Below are 20,188 nucleotides of genomic sequence, written 5' to 3' on the forward strand. Positions count from 1 at the left end.
GTGCACTGCAAAACCAAGGTGGGGCAAAAACTTGAATGTTTCTGACGGGGAAAAAGGAGTGGGGCTCTCTGAAGTAGACCGAAAGAAGTTTGAAGCGGCCCATTCTTCGTCGCCGCAGTTGCTGGCCAGTTGAGTTGTCACGTTTTTCTGCCCCACGTCTTCCACAGAGGGACAGTCGACACTGGGACGATAAGTTTTGTTTTGTTTTTGTTTTTGTTTTTGTTTTTTCTTTTCTGTATATCAGGCTGCCCTTCCAGATGATGTTGACAGGAGACGCAGCAACCACAGCCCCGAATGGTTTTCTTGATTCGCTTCTGGACTGCTGAAGTTTCGGGTCACCTGCGACAAAAATCTCACTTCCTCCCCATCAGGGACTTCGTTTGTGTTTTTTTTGTCAGCCGTCGGTGTTTCATCTCGTGAATGGGAATTTGGCTGCTGCCGCTCAGATGAAAACGGACGTCGGGCAGTAGCTAGATCACCTGCCGTTGCCTTAAATCTCTCGGGTTTTTGCCTGCGGGCAGGTAAGATTTTTATTTTGAAATTTGGCCATGCCTTCTGGATACAGTGAAGCTGTCGCGTTAACTGTAACCTGTAGGCCTACATGCTTGCCCTCTTCACTTAATGCTCATGTGCGGTGACTAATTGCACTGATGGCACTTAAACGCAGCTTATCAGGACGCATTGGGGTTTGGAGGCTGCAGGTGTCAAGTGACAAGGACACGACATTCAAGCCTTTACCGATACCTACTTTTATGCACTAAATGCAGCTCACTGTGCTTCACAGCGAAACACAAATAGGCTCAATAAATGTATTGATTTCATGATAGACGTGGCCTTGTTAACATCCTCCTCCTTAAAACGGAGGCCACTTCCTCTGGCGTCCTGGGGTACAGCAGCTGCATCACACACCTCGCCACATCGCTCTGTTGCAACACGGCACACGATGGCGTTGATACTGGTCGTGATATTCTGCTTACTGAAGATATGGAGCATGCATTTCAACTTTTTGGCATAGCCCTTGGGACCTTTTGACAGTCAGTTGAAGCTGTTACCGGCCGCCTTAAGAATGCCGCACTCACAGAAATGTTTGACTCGCAGGGGGTGGACTATTAAACTGTAACGCCGGTCAGCTTGGACGTTTCTCCTCGACAATTTAGTCTCTCACCCTCAGGAAACAATTAATCAGACATTTGGAAAAAAGCCACCAGTGCAATAAAAGCAAGTGCCAAACAGAAAACAAACGCGCACTGAAAGCAGGATTTGTCAGAGAGAGTAACTGCGGAGCTCTTGGGTCTATTTCGTGGGTGATGCCCCTCCAGCTGAGACAGGAATTCCCTCCACAGGTCAGCAACTTTGCGAAAAAGACTGAATGCCAGTCCGACGCCGGCATTCAGTCTCAGAGCCATTTCCACTGAGGATTCTTCTAGTAGAGTGTGACAGAACTGTAACGAAGGCCCGAGCTGGCGAAACGAGAAGACGAGAGCTCATGAAACCACAGCAAAGCATAGCTGTACTCTGTAATGTGTCATGCATGGCTGCATCAGCAGAGCAGCGTTGCACTGCATCGTGTGCAAGGCACCGTAGCAAGGAAGTATCTGTCCACTGCTCAGGCATGGCAGCTTTATCTCGCAGGGTGTTTTTTTTTTTTTTTTCTGTCATATCTTCACTTGGTAAAGTCATCAGTTACCCAAAGTGTCACAAGTGTTGAGACCTTCGGGGTGTTGTTTGAACTTTGGATTGCATTAAAATGCAACATTTACCGTAATGTTTGGATGCCAAATTAAAGAGGATTCTCCCCTGACTGACAGTCATTGATTTTTCTCTTCCTGTTGCCCTGAAAACGACCTTGTTTTGCAGTGTAAAGTTTAATTTTTATTTACGATAAGAAGGGTGCAGTTTTAGGCTCTGTATGAGCCTATGAGCCTCATAGGCAAAACTGTCAGTCATTAAAGTGATACAATGATGGCTTTTACTGCAGGGCCTACCACTGGATTCGTACTTCCTCTCTTAGATCCCACAGTTGTTTTAGTGAGCAGTGCTGCTGCACCAGAATCCAGCTGTTGTCCCAGAGGCAGAGGTGATTTCCTCCGAGGAGGAGAACATCTGCAAGCTGTCAGGCCCGGCTGGGTGAACTGTTGGCATGTGCTCCTTCCCTCTCATTTTTGTACATTTCCCCTTTCCCACCACTCTTGTGTTTCTGTTTGTGTACCTGCCAGATGAAGCCTCCGTGGATGTGGACAAAAAAATCTTTTTGCCCCTCGCTCTCCACTCGGCTCTGCCACCCTGCTGCTGTAAGAGTGATGATAACAGGGCATCAAAGCGGCTGCAGAGCATCCTGAGGCTGGAGGGTCAGGCACACGGAGGAGGCATATGGGAGCACAGAGCTTTAATAACACAGTCATAATGCTCATTGTGATGTTGTTACTACAGGATATTCAGTGGGGGAAGAATATTTAGAGCCTTTCCTTAAGTAAATGTACCAATACTGTTATGTAGAAATACTTCATCTTAAGTAAAAGACCTGCATTCAAAATCCTATCCTATCCTATTTACGTAATAGTACAGAAATAGTAACTGCAATTATACTAAAAGTATCAAAAATAAAAGTACTCATTTCATAGAAAAATGGCCCTTTTGACTGATATATTATGATATATGACATCATTATGTTGTTAATACTAATGCATCACCATGTAAACAGTTAACTGTTTACATATTGAGGTGAAGCTAGCTTTAACGTCTTTACGTACAGATAGGTAGTTTAGTCCAGTGGTTCTAAACCCAGATAGATAAATCTGATGAACTGCATCTGAAACGTGACAAGGGGCCCCAACTCCACAATGTTTTTTTTGTAAGGGGTCACAAGCCAAAAAGGATTTGAGCCACTGATTTAATCTTTAACAAGACATTTTATTTTACGAGATTATTACGTTTTTTTAATGTTAAGTGTTGGATCTGAAATGTAGCTACAAACCGTATCTGTCAGATAAATGTAGTGTAGAAAAAGTACAATATTTCCCTCTGAAATGTGTCGGAGTAGAAGCATACGGTAGCACAAAATGGAAATACTCAAGTAAAGTAAAAGTAGCTCAAAATTGTACTTAGGTACAGTACTGGAGTAACTGTACTTTGTTCGGTCACTGAGGATAACTCTTTGAAGGTTGCCTTGTTTTTCTTCAAAGTAACGTTTAACAGACAAAGTGACAAATTTGCAAACCCTTCCACGGCACTTCTGGTCCTCCTCACAAACCTAGAGCAATCAGCATTTTCACCTCGGATTTTGTCTGCAGATAGACGAGGGAGTGGCAGATTTAAACAAGGCCAAAGAAGATATTTCTACATGCCTGTCCTGTCTTGCTTTGTACAGTTCAGGGTACAGCTGACTTGCATAAGACAAGAGTCAAATGTTGATTAACCGGTCTGGTTTGAACCATAGGATTGTTAGGGATGTCAAGAATATGCAAAATTGTACTTACCTCAAATAAATCTATTCGAGCTTTGTTTCAAGTGATGTGACACCTCTATTTATTAGTTGCTTGTTAAATTTCGACCAAGAGTTTGTGCTCTTTTTTGACTCATTTCATGTTCAGTCTGTCAGTCGCTTTGCTGGTTTCCTGTTTCAGTAACTAACGTCATGCACTTCTCCTGTAGAAGTCAATATCTTTCAATCAGATTTACCAACTCACTTCTTGCAGTCACTGTGTGCTGTTGGTGTTGGCAAGACACATCTCAAAATATCTTAAAAGTTAAAGGATTCACACGGTGATAACATCACCAGTAGACACAAGTTGATTGTAATTGCAGAATAAAATAAGACGAACAATTTGTATTTCCAGGCCTGCAGAACTGAAGCATTGCTGCCCTAAAAACGACTCACTGGACAGACCGATGATGATGGACTTTTCAATGAGACAGGGGTCATTAGAAACTCGACCCACTCACAATGACAGCCTTGTGCGCCTCCTGAAAAGAGCAAGCTGGGGTTCCACGTAGAGCTCTTTGGAAATGGCAATGTGACTCCATGACAGACTGACTTCTGTCCCATTCAGTCAGCTGCTGGTGGCCTGCTGCTGAGATGCATTTACCGCCCCAAAAGAGATGAATTAAAAAAGTGCCGTTGTGTGTCAGCCTTGGCCCCGTTAATCCATTCCTCGCTTGGCGAGATCACTCGGCGCCGTCACCGCGGATTTTGCCCAGGCATATTCTGTTGCAATTGAAAATTCTGAAAGCTTTAGTATTTTCAGAGCATCACGAGTGGTATTTCCTGCTTCAAATTACAACTTATACAGAGATGGATCAAATCGTACTTCAAAGATTATGTTAGATTAAATTAGATTACATTAGAGGAGTTTTTAGCTATCTTGGCTCTAGGGATGGCAGTGTCGTCTGGCCAGTCAGTCTACAACTTTGGTTGGGGATCACCAGATTTATCAGAATTCATCCTCTGGGCACCATGAATGGTTATACACGATTTCATGACAATCCATCCGATAGTTGTTAAGGTATTTCAGTCTGGATCAAAAACAGGCCGACATTGCCATCCATAGAGCCACATTGCGACCATGGCTAAAAATAGTCTCTCTAATAATCACTTTTTTCTCGTGAAATAGTGGGTAGACTTAGCATCCCAGGCCTCAAGAAACTTATTTCAACGAAACAATTTGAGAAGAGAAAATCATTTTGGTTGAACTGCTTGTCACTCGTGAAAGATTTTAAAATGGCTATGAGAGGTCTCTCAGAGGACTGTCAATGTGAAAACAGTACAAAATATTTTGGTGTATCCATTTATCAATTTGGTTTTCTTTGCGGTTATTGTTACAGTGCCACAAAGCTGCGAGCGTGGCTGTGGAGTCTTATTCTTGTTTTTCTTGTTGTGACCTTCTGCACACTGTGGAATGTCAGAGTTTAGCATGGAAAAGATGGGTTGGGATTTGCAGTGACAGAGTGCGGGGTTGATGGGCGTGGGAAATGTGTCTGGATAGTTTCGTCCCTAGATACAGAAAAGACAGCTGCAGCACTCCATAGAGGACGACATCCGCCACATCCCCATCATACCAAGTGATGACAGTCCTCTCTGGGACACACGGGAGCTTTTAGTCTCACATGTGGTGTCTGCGAAGAGGCAGGTTATTTTTTCAAACCTGTGACATAGAAGGACGTGCCAGATTATGTCTGTGAGAGAAGAAACATACATTTAAAAGTAAGTGTTCAGACAGTGAAATCAGCAGATGACGATGGGTTGTTTTTTTTTCATGCTTGTAAGAACCCCACCCTAATATTGGAGTACTATAAATCTGGGCTCTCATACAGGAATCTGACTGTACAGTGATGGACATGTCAGAGGATCTGACCCCATGTAAAGTGATTTATAAAAACCAGGATTTTCCCTGACCATTGAGCCCTGCCACTTTTCCATGGGAACTGATACAGGAAGAGAGGAAGTGGGGTTTTGGAGGGGGGGGTGTGGTGGGGTTGTTCAGCATTGCTTTATCCATAGGTCATCATTTCATTATAACGCCTCTGCTCTCATTTGTTGTGGTGTGATGCCAACACTGCCCCGGGTGATTAGGACTACTCTCATAGTGGCTGCTCTAATGACATAAAGAAAACGCTGGGCTGGATGAGTCCCTCGGGCCTGGTCAGATCTCACCACAAGTTTGCATTCCAGTGCTGAAGAGAGCTATCTTGATTCCTGCAAGGCCCAGTCAGTGAGGCTTAGAACCAGTGTGTGTCCATTTTAGGTCAAAATGGACAGTGTCACCATATGAAATACAAAGTACAAAGTAGATCAAGTTGTTTTGCTTTTCATCAGCTTTAATATTATTCAAAAATGCATGTTATGGTATATTTCTGTCTTTTTTATGTGAGTTACTGGTCCATCTACCCACTGGAAGCTGGTCCCTTTATGTTCATACTATTGTTCTGCGTCATGGAAACATTCTGCCCCAGTTGTGAAAGTGTGATTAAAAAAGAGACCTGTTAGTTCTGCTTTCTTTATGAGCCAGTTCTTTCTACTGACACTGCCTGATCTTACACTAATCTAGTGTGTTCTGATAATAGCTGACTTGTTTGCAGTGAATTACCATGTGCCCCTGCACAGCAAAAGCCTGAGAATTTGTCTGTGGTTAAGTGAATACTTTTGAAGCGGCTTTGTCATAAATAAACTTTGTTTTTCTTCATAGGTACTGTAGGTGTGTGTGTTTACCAGCTCTAATGGTAGCAGCTAGAAAACCTCACCTGTGAGAGGATCGAACCGCCTCATCATGACCGAGGTCCAGGTAAGACAGGCCTCTAGCGTACAAACGGGTGCGTGTCAAAACATAGATACACAAACAAAAATGTAATTTGTTTACTAATTAGCGATCTGCCCATGTTCCCATAGACTCCATGGCCGCAGGGCACAGAGTGTGTGGCCAGGTACAGCTTCAAAGGCACATCAGAACAGGACCTGCCCTTTAACAAAGGAGATGTGTTGACTATCATTGTCGTCACGAAGGTAATGTTTCAAATGCTACACGTCTGCCTTGTGTTTCTATAAAGGTAGAGTTTTGCTTTTTAGTTCTAATGCAATATGGGAATTTGACAGTGACACTTATGGTCTCTAAAAGTGAGAAGTCGTGGAATGACTTGTGTTAAATCTTACCTACTCCACATTAATATTTATTAATGTTTGCCATTGCTTACATTTTGTGTTTCAGGATCCAAACTGGTACAAAGCCAAAAATTCTGCAGGTCGTGAGGGAACAATCCCAGCCAACTATGTTCAGAAAAGGGAAGGTGTAAAATCTGGAGGCAAGCTGAGTCTAATGCCGTGAGTACATAGATTTCTGTGGCTTATTTAGTTCTGATGGCCCATGTCATCTTTCACGTTCAAGGCAAACAGGATTAGGTTCACGTATTTGCTGTCTATATCTGAAAGGCTGCCACCACATCAGCTTTGTGTAGTGGCTGCAACGACGGCTAAAATAGCTCGAATTTGCCCTCTTCCTATGGCCTTGTGGTTGCTGAACGCAGATGGCTTATTGGTCGTGGCAGTGACACTGTAGTTATGTGAATGGAGACCACAGTTGGGTCGGGCTGTGTTGTAATTGCAGTTAACTTGTGTCTGTTTCCAGCTCAGCTTTCCTTGAACTCTGCACAGTTTCCTGTTGTTTGTTTTCTATCTGAGAGTGAAATCGCAAAAAATCTCCTCGTTTATTCATATGAAGGGGTTTCCATGTGCATGCACATGTGTGTGAATGACAGGCTTATTTATAGTGCACATGATCACAAAATGATGTCATGCAAGACATTGTGAAGGCAAATCTACCTAGTCCAACAACCAGGGCCAAAAAAAACAACAAAGAAAGACAATATGAAACATAATGTACAAAATATGGCCATTAAGAAGACATACCAGCCGTACTTGAGCTTCCCTTTGTCTAGTCTTCCCAGCAATGACCATAAATCCTCAGTTACTATGTGTCTGCATGTTCATACACATGTAATGTCTCATGTCTAATGTGTCTGAACATCCCATCTTGTACAGACACATCTTTTTACAAGTACAGTGAAAAAAAAGGTTAAAAGAACAGACACACGTCAAGGAACAATTGGCCTCCTCCTATAAAATGCATTTCTATTTATTGTAAATATCACCAGTAATTAATCTGTAAGCAAAATGGTACAGGGGATCTGTCGGCCTCTAATTGGACAAGGTAATATGCCAATAAAACTACAGAACTGAAAAGCAAAACTGCTCAAGCAAACCTCCTCCTACAACCCAGGGAGAAGCTGCTTCTATTTCAGTGAAAAAAGCTTTTGTCTCAGCTTTCCAACAAGATTTTTTATGTGATAGTTAAATGCAACTTTCTCATGGAGCCAGATGCAAATGAAGTTACTGTACGTTCTGTGACTCTCTCAGTAATAAAGCTGGTCACAGTGCATATGCAAAATACTGTAATCTATACCTCTGACTGATAACAGTATTTATTCTATTTGCATTTAGGACCCATTTAGGGTAAATAACTGTTATTGAAGTGTATTAAACAAAGACAGATGAACATTTTGCAAGGGCTAATGGAAGATAATCAGCAACAAAGGCCCAAAGTGAACCCCTGCAGTATTCCCTTATTGACTGGCAGGAATTTAGATTTGGTCATCTCTGCTTTTACACACTGATGAACAGCTCTTAAAACAGTTAAAGCCATCCGTTCCAATGCTGACAAAGGATAATCTTTGTAAAAATAAGGAAAGGCCCACTGTGTCAAATGCTTTTGACAAATCTATAGATATGAAGGTACAGCGTTTTATGTTGTCAAAATTGTTAATCCGATTGTTTAAAACTAAAAGCTGATATGGTTCAATGATGGGTATTAAACCAGATTGATGTAGAAAAAGGAAAAATAATATTTTCAGCTGATAATTCACAAGTGCTGCCAGGATTTATGACAAGCAGGAGAACTTATTCAAAACAAAAAGTCAGCTCCTGCACGCTGTCAACACTGCACATACATACATACGCACACAGAACATTCAGCCTTTCCTAGGGACCAAATAATCAACAAACCCATCAGCAAACACACTCAGGAAGAAAATAAAATATTGCGGCTAATTAAAGCTAATTCCCTCGTCAACTTACTGAATAGGAAACATTGTAAATTATCAGAAGTACAAACCAGTGAAATATTACACTGAAACCCACAAAGTCTCATAGAAACATCAATTCTTAAAATGACAAAAAGGGCAAAAGTTCAGTACATGAGCCATCTAGAACAAATTGTAAGAAAAGGAAGAGAGAAAAATAGAAAAGGGACAGCTTGGAAATGGGATGTTAAGGTCACCGCCATCTCCTCCTTTTTGCAGGGGGACCACATGAGCCAGTTCCTGCATGTGAGGCACTATCCAGAAATGTAATGGAAAGGTTAAATGTATATGCAATAATAGCAATTATTACTTATACGGTACTTTTAAAACAAAAGTTGCAAAGTGCATTACAACATAAAAAAAGAGAAAAAGAGACAAGAGTAAAATCAAATACAAAATAAACTAAGCCATGCTTTAAAATACTGCAGAGAAAAACTACTGGGTAGAAATGAGTAAAATATGTGAAATACTGTATGCGTTGTATTGATTGATGCAGACAGAAGGACGTCAGCAGAAAGGATCCAAGTAGATTTCAATCATTTGGTTTTATGAAGTCTATACATATCATCATTTATAGGATTTTTGTACTACATTTTCATAACATTGAGTTTCTATTTATTTAATTCATCTTCTTTTATGTAATTATTAGTTTTGGTGATGGAGTTGTGGTGGTCTGTGTCATGGGTGTGCTGATGCCTCTCTGGCTCTTCCACTCCCAGTTGGTTCCACGGGAAGATAACACGGGATCAGGCAGAGCAGTTGCTTCACCCGCCTGAAACGGGCATGTTCTTAGTGCGAGAGAGCACCAACTTCCCCGGCGACTACACCCTGTGCGTGAGCTGTGATGGCAAGGTGGAGCACTACCACATCATCTACCACAACGGCAAGCTCACTATTGATGATGAGGGCTATTTTGAGAACCTCATGCAGCTGGTAGAGGTAAGACACAAAATTGGGTTTTGTTTTTATAAATAAAAACAAGATTTTGTTTGTTGTTTGCTCTGGTGCTATATTGAGCATTACACTACTGTATGTATAGCTAACTTTCCTGTTTTACAGTCCCTATGTCTCTGTGCTACCTCATAGACCACATACAGTTCCTGGAACAAATAATGAACAGGAAGTGTCAAAGAGGAAGAGTGAACAGAAAGCTGAGGTTCAGAGTTCTAACCTCAAAAAGACACCAGGCATTTTACTCGACACTTTCTTCTGTGAGAACTGCCTATTTTGAACGGCAGCATACTATATATTCCACAGAGTAAAGTAGATGCGTAAGTTCAGTACGACCTATTTAAGGGAAAACCTTGTCAGTTGGCCATTCTGTCTTTTCTCATTTGACCAGACAGCCCCCTATTGGTCATTGTGGAGCACTGCTCAGTTAGCTTTATTGCCTCTAAACTGTAATGCTGGAGGGTTTTTTTTTTGTTTTTTTTTGGTCATATGTATCTTCATTGAAGCTCCGTTAGTGTTAAGCAAGTTGCCGCTACATCAGAACACAGTGAAGCCACAAAACAGTTAACGTGGTGAAGAGTGGGCGGGCTGACAAAACAAGCAGAAAATCTAAAGGAAAGGAGAGAAATTAAATACATCAAGAAGAAAGCCACTCTAGACCAGTAGCCACTGCTAGCCACTACTGGCTACTGGTCTAACAGATGTCTGATAAGGACTGGGAGTTATCATTTCAAATTGGTCAAAATTTACTTTTTTACAGAAAAGCATGAAGGGGGACCACCTTTTCCCTAAAGTCCGTAACTTTGTCCCTCAGAGCAAACCTGAGCGTGTGGCAAGCTTGACAAGTAATTAAACCAATACTGTAATGAAGGTGGTTCTGGTGTTTTCCTGTGCCCTAGTGAAATTTTCTTTGACTATATACGGCCATGAGCAGCAGACACTCTTCTGGGGAACTGCAAAGTGGTGTAATGCTTTTTTTTTTTTTCACTTTATGTCCATTTTACTCCTGGTTTCTCCTGGTTAGTTTTTAATTTTTTTCTCCGTTGGTATCTAGCACTACACCAAAGATGCAGATGGCCTGTGCACCAGACTAATCAAACCAAAAGTGGAGGAGGGGACGGTGGCCGCTCAGGATGAATTTTCCAGGAGTAAGGCTCAGTTTGTCAGTCTTTTACAATTCATGCTACTATGACATTGCAGCCTTTATGTTTACGAGAAGCATGTATGAGCCTGTTATGTCTCAGCTGCATGTTGTTCTCTCTTTAAATGGCCAACAGGTGGCTGGTCAATGAACAGAAAGGACCTCAAACTGCAGCAGGTTATCGGAAAAGGAGAGTTTGGAGGCAAGTTCACATTTAAACCTTGGCTAAGTTTACACTGCGTAGTACAAGTGACCCAATTTTATTTTATTGCTTACATGTAGTAGAGATCAGATATGTATTTCAAAGATATATGTAATTTTCATAGTCATGAAGATTGTTAATTTAGTAAAATGTTTGGATAAAGCACATTTAAATAACAGATTAATAAATTTTAACTATAAAACATATTCCCTATCTCTTGTACAGTTTGAATCCAGGTTAACTTTTTTTTGTAGGTGTTGTATCAGGATAAAATTTCAACATCACATGCGTTTTTCCTGCTACACTTGTATCTTTTCTTCAGCTTAGGGTCAGAGAAACGCAGTTTCCCTGACTGATAGTGCATTGTTATTGCTTGTGATTGTTCCAGATGTCATGGTGGGAGACTACAGAGGGACTAAAGTAGCTGTGAAGTGCATAAAAAATGATGCTACAGCACAGGCTTTTATCGCCGAGGCTTCTGTCATGACGTAAGGATCGTTAAATATGTTGTCTTGCTTTCTTTTTTCAGACACACAAATAAAGCCAAAAATAACATGTCCATGTGCTCCTCTTCTCCCTCAGACAACTACGGCACGATAACCTGGTGCAGCTGCTTGGAGTGATTGTAGAGGAAAACGGGAGTCTGTTCATAGTTACTGAGTACATGGCCAAGGTGGGTGGTTGACTGACTGTCTGATAATCTGTCAACATCCAGAAGATAGTTATGAACATGTCGCACGTGTGTTTGTTCTTTTCAGGGCTGTTTGGTTGATTTCTTACGTTCCAGAGGCCGGACAGTACTTGGTGGTGAAGCTCTCCTTAATTTTGCACTGTGCGTATTTCAGCAGATGTCTACAATATCTAGAAATATACTGTATTAAAGGTAGACTGTGGAGTTTCGGAGCACTAGAGGCACTGTGGAGCACTGTTGTGATGAGCAGGTCGCAGATTTGTTTGTCGTTCGGCTCGCCCACGTGAGCATGCAGGTGGATGTGATACTCTGGCAACTGTAGAAGTTCAAAATGCAAATATGTGGTGGGGGGGCATATTGCGCCAGGACGGGAAACAAGATTAGCGCTATGCATTTTGATTTGAGAATTTGTCTTGTGGGTTTACTGAGCAATCGCTTACATTAAAGTTTGAGTATGCATCTACCATAATGCTTTGTCCACTATCAGTTTTTTTTCACACTTAGATCTTAAAATATTTACTAATAATGCTACTATGGTTTAATGATTTTAGGAAAATCTTACTAAGGTTGGAAACTGGATTTACTCTTGCTTCATGTCTTTGTACTTTAGACTTGCATGTGGGCCTACATCAAAAATGAACCATTATTACCAAATACCTTCAGGCAGTTACACAAATCAACAGTTGGTGGCGATAATCCAATGTAAAAGGAAGCAATGCATGAGCAAACAAGGAGAAGATGAAGAGAAATCAGCTTCACAAATGTTTCATGAAATTGTAAATTTATTGGGCCTGTTTGTCAGGTGGACACATTTTAGATGAGAAATACTGAAGGTAAAATAAACCATGTTTGTTTAGAAGAATACTCCACACTGTACCTTGTAGTATCATCAGAAAATGTGTTCAGCATATACTTGAGCCCAGGTTTAAGAGTTAAAATGGAAACATCCTTCGGGTTTTTGACTTTTCTGTACCTGCACAGAGACGTCTGTGAAGCCATGGCGTACCTGGAAACAAATAACTTTGTCCACCGAGACTTAGCAGCCCGAAACGTTCTTGTGTCAGAGGACAACATCGCCAAAGTCAGCGACTTCGGTCTGACCAAGGAGGCCTCTTCCACTCAGGATACTGCTAAGCTGCCTGTGAAGTGGACATCCCCAGAGGCCCTCAGAGAAAAGGTACACTGTTATTTAGATTGGAGTGCTGACCATGCCGAGTGGTGTGCTTTGCCATGTGTACCCACCACAAGAAACTCTGAAAATGTTTTTTTTCTCTTAATCGATAGAAATTTTCCACCAAATCAGACGTTTGGAGCTACGGTATTTTGCTTTGGGAGATTTACTCCTTTGGCCGTGTGCCTTATCCAAGAATTGTAAGTATCAATATCTTTTTGTGAGGCATACAGAAAATATTAAACAGGAATTAATCCATAGATTAATTAATCAGCAATGAGTTTACAGTCTAGACTATTTTTTGTGGCATTAATGCTTGAGAATATATTTTTTATTATGCTTATAGGCACACTGGTGATATGCTTTCTGACTTCTATAAAAAATTGAAATGTTTCATTTAAGTACATAAATGAAAATCAATAACTGGTAAAGAAAAGAAATGTTGGAACAAAATTCCTGGTTTCATACAAGATTTTGATTTAAAAGAAAAAAACCTGTATCTACTGTGTTCTTTAATGTGTTGAATGCAATTTTCACCAGTAACTTTGCTTTGCTTGAGATTGCAAATTGTGTGACACAGAAGTTATATTTTCTGCTGCCAGTGACACACTTTCTAACAACAACTTTTACTTTTTTTCTGTAGCCATTAAAAGATGTAGTGCCTAGAGTGGAGAAGGGATACAAAATGGACTGTCCAGATGGTTGTCCTGAGGTGGTGTATAACATCATGAAACAGTGCTGGAACCTGGATCCTGCTGCTCGACCAAGCTTTCAAATGCTGAAGGAGTGGCTACAACATATCAGCCAAGGGATGGGAAAAAAACAATGAGAGAACTGCTTAGGGTTGCAGTGGTATACCGGTTTCACCGTATACCATAGTATGAAAATTGATGGTTATCAAACCATGTACATTTGCTTATTACTGCTATTAAAAAAAAAAAAAAGCAACCGAAAGGAGAATCTCACCTGCACAAGCGCATCTCCTTTCCTCCTTGACTGCCTGTCAGACTCGGCAACTGGCGCCACGCACACAAACGCAGCGTAGAAAAGTGGCAGCGAGAAGCGACACTGGTATCACCAATCTCCATTCCTTGAAAAAGAAATTCAAATCAGCAGCGTGGGATTACTTTGGATATTCCAAAAATGAACGTGGGCTTGTCCTCAGAGGACAGATATCCAGTTTTCAAATTTAAATTGATTTATTCACCCATCTTCAAGATCACATATACTTAAGTTAAGGATGTCCATACTTCCTCCACCGCTGGTTCTAACGTGCAAATTAATATGCTTTCATGCCTTTAAGGGTCATTGTAACTGATAATGACAGTAATTGTTAAAAACCGCGAGACAGTGAAACTGTGATATTTTCTGAGATGGTTATCGCACTGTGAAAATCTAATACCGCTGCAACCCTAGATCTGACAGAAGAGAGGCGAAAAGTGACTTTTCTCTTCCTTCATTTTGACCACTTGGACCATAACCGGGGACGAAAAAATGTATCTCATGGACTGTATTATTTGGCAAAGTTCACGACAAACACTTTTCATTAACTGTTAATTACGACTGTCAAAATGTAGGTTTCATAGTGTCTCAGGTTGTTTAAACTGCAGTGACTCTTAGTTACTGGCTCAGTTGTTCTAGTAAGTCTTCCTGTGCTCTGTTATCAAGAGTGAATGATTAACTGTCATATCAACGAGTGCTGCCTCAGAGCCACAGTTCCTTGACCTTTTTTTTTTTTTATATCTTTTGTGTCCTTTCCTCTGCTATCCTTGGTCATGTCGGTGGCAGCATCATTTCATTTTATGAACTTGTGAACATCATTTGACTAATGGTATCCGTTTAAAGAGGAAAGACGCTTCAAAAATAGGAATGCAACCTTGATACATCATTACTGGCTGTATTATTTTTCTTTTACAGTTTCCAGGTACACCTTTTTTGCATGAACTGGTAAATGTTGAATTATTTTGTTGAAAGGACTAAGTTAAAATAACTATAATTAAGCAGCTTTATTAGTTCGTGGTTGTGCAATTTTTAAAATGCATACTTTTGGATCCCTCTGTACGTCACAAAAAAAGAAGCACAAGTTTGGACAAATGTCACATTCACTACTGATATAAGAAAACCATTCAGCTCAGTCATGTAGTCATCATTCACATGTACAGAATTTTCCATCTGACATATTTGACATATTTTGTGAATCTAATGATTTAATCAAAATATCTGGTTTTTTGTATGTTATGAGGAAAAAGAACATTTTAATAAATTTACCATGATGCCATTTTCAACAATAAAAAATAATTCTTTTTTTTGCAGATTGTTTTGGGATTTTTCTTTACATATTTTTTTATGAAAATTGAACAATATTTAATATTGTACAAGTAAATGGCAGTTTAAACTCAGTGTGTAAAAGTGTGCTTTAATATTACTCAAATACTCTACTCACAAATGGTACCAGAACAATTTTGAGAGATATTTGGATTTTCTACCTTCCACTACATTTTATGTGTTTGAGAGCTGCCAGTTAGTTATTTTGGTGATAAAGATTTTACAAATTAAACATGTCATCCTATAAACTATGACCAGCCATAATTATAGATAAAACTACATAGTAGCATACAAAGTAGTTGAAATTTGCTCCACATTGACCAGTTACATTAAAATGCTGCCTATGTACTAATGCATCAGTATTAATAATGCAGTTATGTAATATATGTAATTTAACATTCAAAAATGGGCCATTCTAGATAATAATTACTTTTACTTTTGATACTTCAAGTATATTCTGCCGATGCTTTAAAGTAAAAGTCTGAATGCAGGACTTTTACTTTCATTTATATAGTGCAGTATTGCTGCTTTTACTTATGTAAAGGATATGAATACTTCTTCCACTGCTGATATTTGATGGTGTTTTAAATAAAAATCGTTACAAAAAAAACGCAAAGTAACCAGATAATTACAGCCATTCAATAAATGTGGTTAAGTCAAAAAAGCGTAATATTTTCTGTAGAATTTGGAAAAATAAAATAGTTAAGTCTCACATAGTAGATGTAGTCGAAATGCCAATATTTTTGAAACTGTAACTTACGAGGTGGGCTGCTCAGCATTGCAATGCTTTTACTTATTTATCTATTTGGTACCAATTTCTGATCAGACATCATTTATAAAGGCTTCATAAAATGTGATTAATGGTCAATAAATCACTTTTGCTTTACAGATAAGCCATTAATAATAGTCACTTTTGGCTTTCCGGGTTGTGGAAAATCCTCCTTCAGCATGACACTTACTCTCGGGGAGAACTCTCCAAATCATCAAGTCTGCATTTATAAATGTTAATGAGCTGGTTATAAATGGACTTTGGTCCAGATTCCCTACAGCCCTTTTCAAAAAGGTGAGAGGTCAAGCGAACCCGGCGACCCAAAAGTTGTTTCAATTAGTGATCTATAAAGCATTAGTAAAGTATTTATTAACCGGTAATAGAGCCATTAATTACATTAGTAAAACGCATTACAAACAGCTCATAAAACTAAAACTATAAATAGTGCCATAACAGACTGTGGAACCTTTTAAGTTAATCAAATTTATCAAGTGCAGTATAGAATGAAGGTAACAGTACCATCAAGTAGTAACGCTAGAAAATTGATTTAAAAAAAACAAAAATAAAAACACTTTGTTATTTAAGGAGGGTGAGATAGTGGCTGTGTAATGCTCAGTTTCCTTCAAATATACAGCAAACAATAGTTTTGTGTTAGTAAATTTACATTCGTGAATATAGGAAAGGAATAAAAATCAATAAGGAAATAAGAGTCATTGTCTTTATCTTGTACAAAGAAACCGAAACGACAGCGTTGTTAGGACGGCGGAAGTAGCGGAACCTTGACGAGGGGATCCACTACAACTTGGCCGGGCTTATTTCTCTGATACACTTGGTGGTGCAACAGGAAAATGCAGCCTGAAAACAGAGGCGGTTTGTCCGCGTTATGTGACAGTAAATAGCTCGGGGACTCGCACACTAGCTGGCTCTTTCTTTGTTGTATTTTGTGATGGATAATGAGGCTGATGTCTTCTATCGGCAGCTGCCAAAAGTGGTAAGTCAGAAAAATGTACTGAAGGAAGTTTGACGGGAAGGACGAACATAACTTAGTGTTTAGAAAAGAGTAACCGAATGTGGTTAACGTTTGTGATGGCTACATGCTAATATCGGGGTTTTAACGGTCACCAGGAGCTTCACGCGCACCTCAACGGGTCTGTCAGCTCCGAGACCATCAAGAAACTCATCGACCGAAAACCTCATCTCGACATTGACCACGGCATGACTGCTATCGGCAAAGGCCAGCGGAGGACACTGGATGAGTGCGTATAGCGTGATGTCTGTAGTTCAAAGTTTAACACGAGAGCTAGAGGGGCTGTCTGGCATCAAACGGGTGTAACTGATGTAACTTGACTCGTAATTTCATTCATTCTTTTTAATTCACTTAATTGTGCAGAATCGTTTTTAAGAAAAATGATAAGTAGAAAATCGTTTCTGTAGGCTCAGTGTGGAGCAAATGATCTGTATTCACGTAGACATTAGTACAGGCAATAGGAAAGGGTTGTCTTTGTTAAGCGGGTCAACATTTAAACAACATGGCGCGCATGTCCGCAGCTGTTTTCAGGTCTTCAAGGTCATCCATCAGCTGGTGGACACAGAGGAGGACATCCTGATGGTGACGACTGGCCCTCAGTTATAAATTAACTCATGTATTGCTCTTTCTTTTATCCAATCGTTTGCCCAGAATATAAGCAACAGATGTTTTGTTTTTTTTCTTTCCAGGTGGCCACAGATGTAATCAGGGAGTTTGCAGCTGATTCTGTCAAATATTTAGAGCTCAGAAGTACACCAAGGGAGCAGAAAAGAACGGGTAACGATACTTAACACGGAGCCTAATATTTTGATTGTATGATCTACTGTCACGATTGTTTTACCAAATTTTCAAAATTACAAATACAGTTGCGGTGATTAGCCCGGTAATTGATTGGTCGATCAGCAGGAAAGTCATTTCTTTTGATTACTGAATAATCAGGTTTTTTTTTTTTTTTTTCTAAGGGGAAGAAAATGTCACAAATTTGCTGTTTCCTGCTTCTCAGATGTGGGGAGTGGGTGCTTCACTTTGTCATACATGACAGTAAACTTAATATTTTTGGATTTTTGACTCTTTGTCAGGCAAAACAAGACATCTGGAGATATCATGTTGGGCTATGGGAATGTATAGGGCTTTTTTAAAAAACATTTTTTGATATAACAAAACTAATAATCAAAAAAATAATCTGTGGGTTAATCAATAATTGAAAAAAGTTCATTATCTTTTCCCCAAGGATTGACAAAAAGGAGATACATTGAAACTATCATCAGAGCCATCCAGCTGTGTAAAAATGAAGGATTGGACATTGACGTCAGGTAGGCGTAGCCTGTATTATTGCAGTGTACAAAAAGTACAGAAATTTATCTTGGTTGTTGGAGGTGTGGCTCTATTAGACACACTTCCACCACCATCACTGGCTAGTGATAAAACTATCAAAATACTGCATAATGTTTGGCTATGACATTCCAACAACTCGAGTGCTGGCCACAGTAGCGCACGATACTAAGCGTGACCATTTATCTTGAAGGTTTCTGGTGGCGATTGACCGCAGGAATGGGGCAAAAGTTGCCATGGAGACAGTGGAACTGGCTGAGGAGTTCCTGCTGTCCTCTGATGGTCTGGTGGTGGGACTCGACCTGAGTGGAGATCCAATGGTCAGTCAACCAGTTTGAGGCTTGCAGAGGTGGAAAGTAGCAAAAAAGATTGACCTGTGATTAAAAAAAAAAATTCAGTTTAACTCAATATGATGATATGATAATATGATGTATCCCTAGAGTCAAAACACGACTAATAAAAATTTAACAAATTAGACAAGTGGTTCTTAAATTTCTTTGAACCAGGGCACCCTGTTTTTCCCCCTTTCACTTTAAGTAGCTCACGAAGGTGTTGATAGCACATTAGGGTGCAACTTTGTAAACCACTAAGTTAGAACAGCTGTAACAGCTGTAACATTAAAGCACTTACAGGGTACTACATACTCAGAATAAGTACTTCTACTTCTACTTTTATTACCCAAACACGACATACTGCAGCCTCCAGAATGGTGGAGGGATGTATGGTGGGGTGGGGGGGTCTCTGCTGGATTATGTCAATACTTGTTAATTAATGCAATTTTCATTCTAAGGTAGGCCATGGAAAATATCTACTTCCAGCTCTAGAGAGGGCCAAGAACTGTGGGCTGAAGTTGTCACTGCACCTCTTGGAAGTATGACCGTCACATTCTTTTTATCATTTGACATTCCTCACCTTATCTGTGCGTGCGGTGACACTGCAGCAAAAAATGTTGCAGGTACCGTCCCAGCTGGAGGAGTCAGACTTGCTGTTGAATCTTCCTCCGGACAGGATCGGTCACGGCACCTTCTTGCATCCTGAAGTGGGTGGATCTCAAACTCTGGTTGACAAAGTGCTCAAGAACAACATACCATTGGGTAAGACTGAGATGAAATGATGAAAATTCTGTGGATTGTACAGTATGTTGACCTGGCTTTTGATCTCCCAACTTGCTTTACTTGTAGAACTATGCCTGACATCAAATATTAAAGCACAAACTGTGTCATGTTACTCCAAACATCACTTCAAGTACTGGTACGAGCTGGGACATCCAAGCGTGATTTGTGTAAGTTTCCTCAATGTATGCACTTTGAAATCTGTGATGCTCTCTGGGAATTGTTTAGTCTGCGTTTTTAAAGTCTCTGATCCATGAATTGTATCCGTGTTTTCCTGAGTACAGTAAAAAAATTAACCTATTTGATTTAATTCATAAAATATATGTAAGAAATAACTAAATAAGACAATGACTAAACATAGGGGCCAACTTTTTTTTCTAACACATGGCGCTATGGACACAATTCCATTCAATACTCAGTCTTGATTCTGATTTATTTTTTTTTTTAAAAAGAAAAAAAAGAATTTATGTAGAACCTGAAATGGCACTTGATGGCTGGGAAGAAAAACAAAGTTCAACATGAATGATTTTTATTCTTTGTCACATTACAGACTGATGATAAAGGGGTGTTCTGTACAGACTTGTCTCGGGAGTATCAGCTGGCAGCTTCCACGTTTGGTCTCAGTCGTGAAGCCGTCTGGAAGCTCTCCCAGCAGGCCATAGATTGTATCTTCGCACCGCAGACCGTGAAACAGCAGCTCAAACAGAAGTGGACTGATTTACAGCCTCAGGTGTTCCAGTGACCCGTTCTGTGGAGCCTAAAGCCAGTCATATAGCTCAGGTTTCAGTTTTAAAGAAAGTTTTCATTAACTTTGTACAAGTCTTTGTAAAAATCATGTCGTT

At 40.1% G+C, this 20,188-nt stretch overlaps 2 protein-coding genes across 3 annotated transcripts; both read left to right on the forward strand.

The window, feature by feature from the left end:
- The first annotated feature begins 30 nt into the window (after positions 1–30).
- LOC120792765 (tyrosine-protein kinase CSK-like) lies at positions 31–13,725 on the forward strand. Of its 2 annotated transcripts, none has more exons than XM_040132089.1 (13): positions 31–521; positions 6,183–6,278; positions 6,383–6,496; positions 6,699–6,811; positions 9,345–9,564; positions 10,631–10,724; positions 10,854–10,919; positions 11,308–11,407; positions 11,502–11,592; positions 11,678–11,751; positions 12,592–12,787; positions 12,895–12,981; positions 13,425–13,725. In XM_040132089.1, the coding sequence occupies exons 2-13, from the start codon at positions 6,264–6,266 to the stop codon at positions 13,608–13,610; spliced, it is 1,356 nt and encodes a 451-aa protein (XP_039988023.1). In that variant the 5' UTR covers positions 31–521; positions 6,183–6,263; the 3' UTR covers positions 13,611–13,725. The 2 variants fall into 2 exon arrangements, with proteins under 2 accessions (XP_039988023.1, XP_039988024.1); XM_040132090.1 differs by lacking the exon at positions 31–521 and adding an exon at positions 589–1,343.
- A 2,971-nt stretch (positions 13,726–16,696) lies between these two features.
- adal (adenosine deaminase-like) lies at positions 16,697–20,107 on the forward strand. The gene is made up of 10 exons (XM_040132091.1): positions 16,697–16,866; positions 17,001–17,131; positions 17,424–17,484; positions 17,592–17,679; positions 18,134–18,215; positions 18,428–18,554; positions 19,025–19,105; positions 19,190–19,328; positions 19,416–19,516; positions 19,897–20,107. The coding sequence occupies exons 1-10, from the start codon at positions 16,822–16,824 to the stop codon at positions 20,086–20,088; spliced, it is 1,047 nt and encodes a 348-aa protein (XP_039988025.1). The 5' UTR covers positions 16,697–16,821; the 3' UTR covers positions 20,089–20,107.
- Positions 20,108–20,188: the final 81 nt, after the last annotated feature.

Source organism: Xiphias gladius, chromosome 8, assembly GCF_016859285.1.
Source record: "Xiphias gladius isolate SHS-SW01 ecotype Sanya breed wild chromosome 8, ASM1685928v1, whole genome shotgun sequence".
Lineage (NCBI taxonomy): Eukaryota > Metazoa > Chordata > Actinopteri > Istiophoriformes > Xiphiidae > Xiphias > Xiphias gladius.

Bases quoted from the DNA above. Each gene is read 5' to 3' on its own strand.
- adal (XM_040132091.1), top strand. From the start codon at position 16,822: ATGGATAATGAGGCTGATGTCTTCTATCGGCAGCTGCCAAAAGTG. The intron at 17,485-17,591 runs GTGACGACTGGC...TTTTCTTTCCAG, and splicing joins CAGAGGAGGACATCCTGATG to GTGGCCACAGATGTAATCAG. The intron at 19,329-19,415 runs GTAAGACTGAGA...CTTTACTTGTAG, and splicing joins CAAGAACAACATACCATTGG to AACTATGCCTGACATCAAAT.
- LOC120792765 (XM_040132089.1), top strand. The intron at 10,920-11,307 runs GCAAGTTCACAT...TGATTGTTCCAG, and splicing joins CGGAAAAGGAGAGTTTGGAG to ATGTCATGGTGGGAGACTAC. The intron at 11,593-11,677 runs GTGGGTGGTTGA...TGTTCTTTTCAG, and splicing joins TTACTGAGTACATGGCCAAG to GGCTGTTTGGTTGATTTCTT.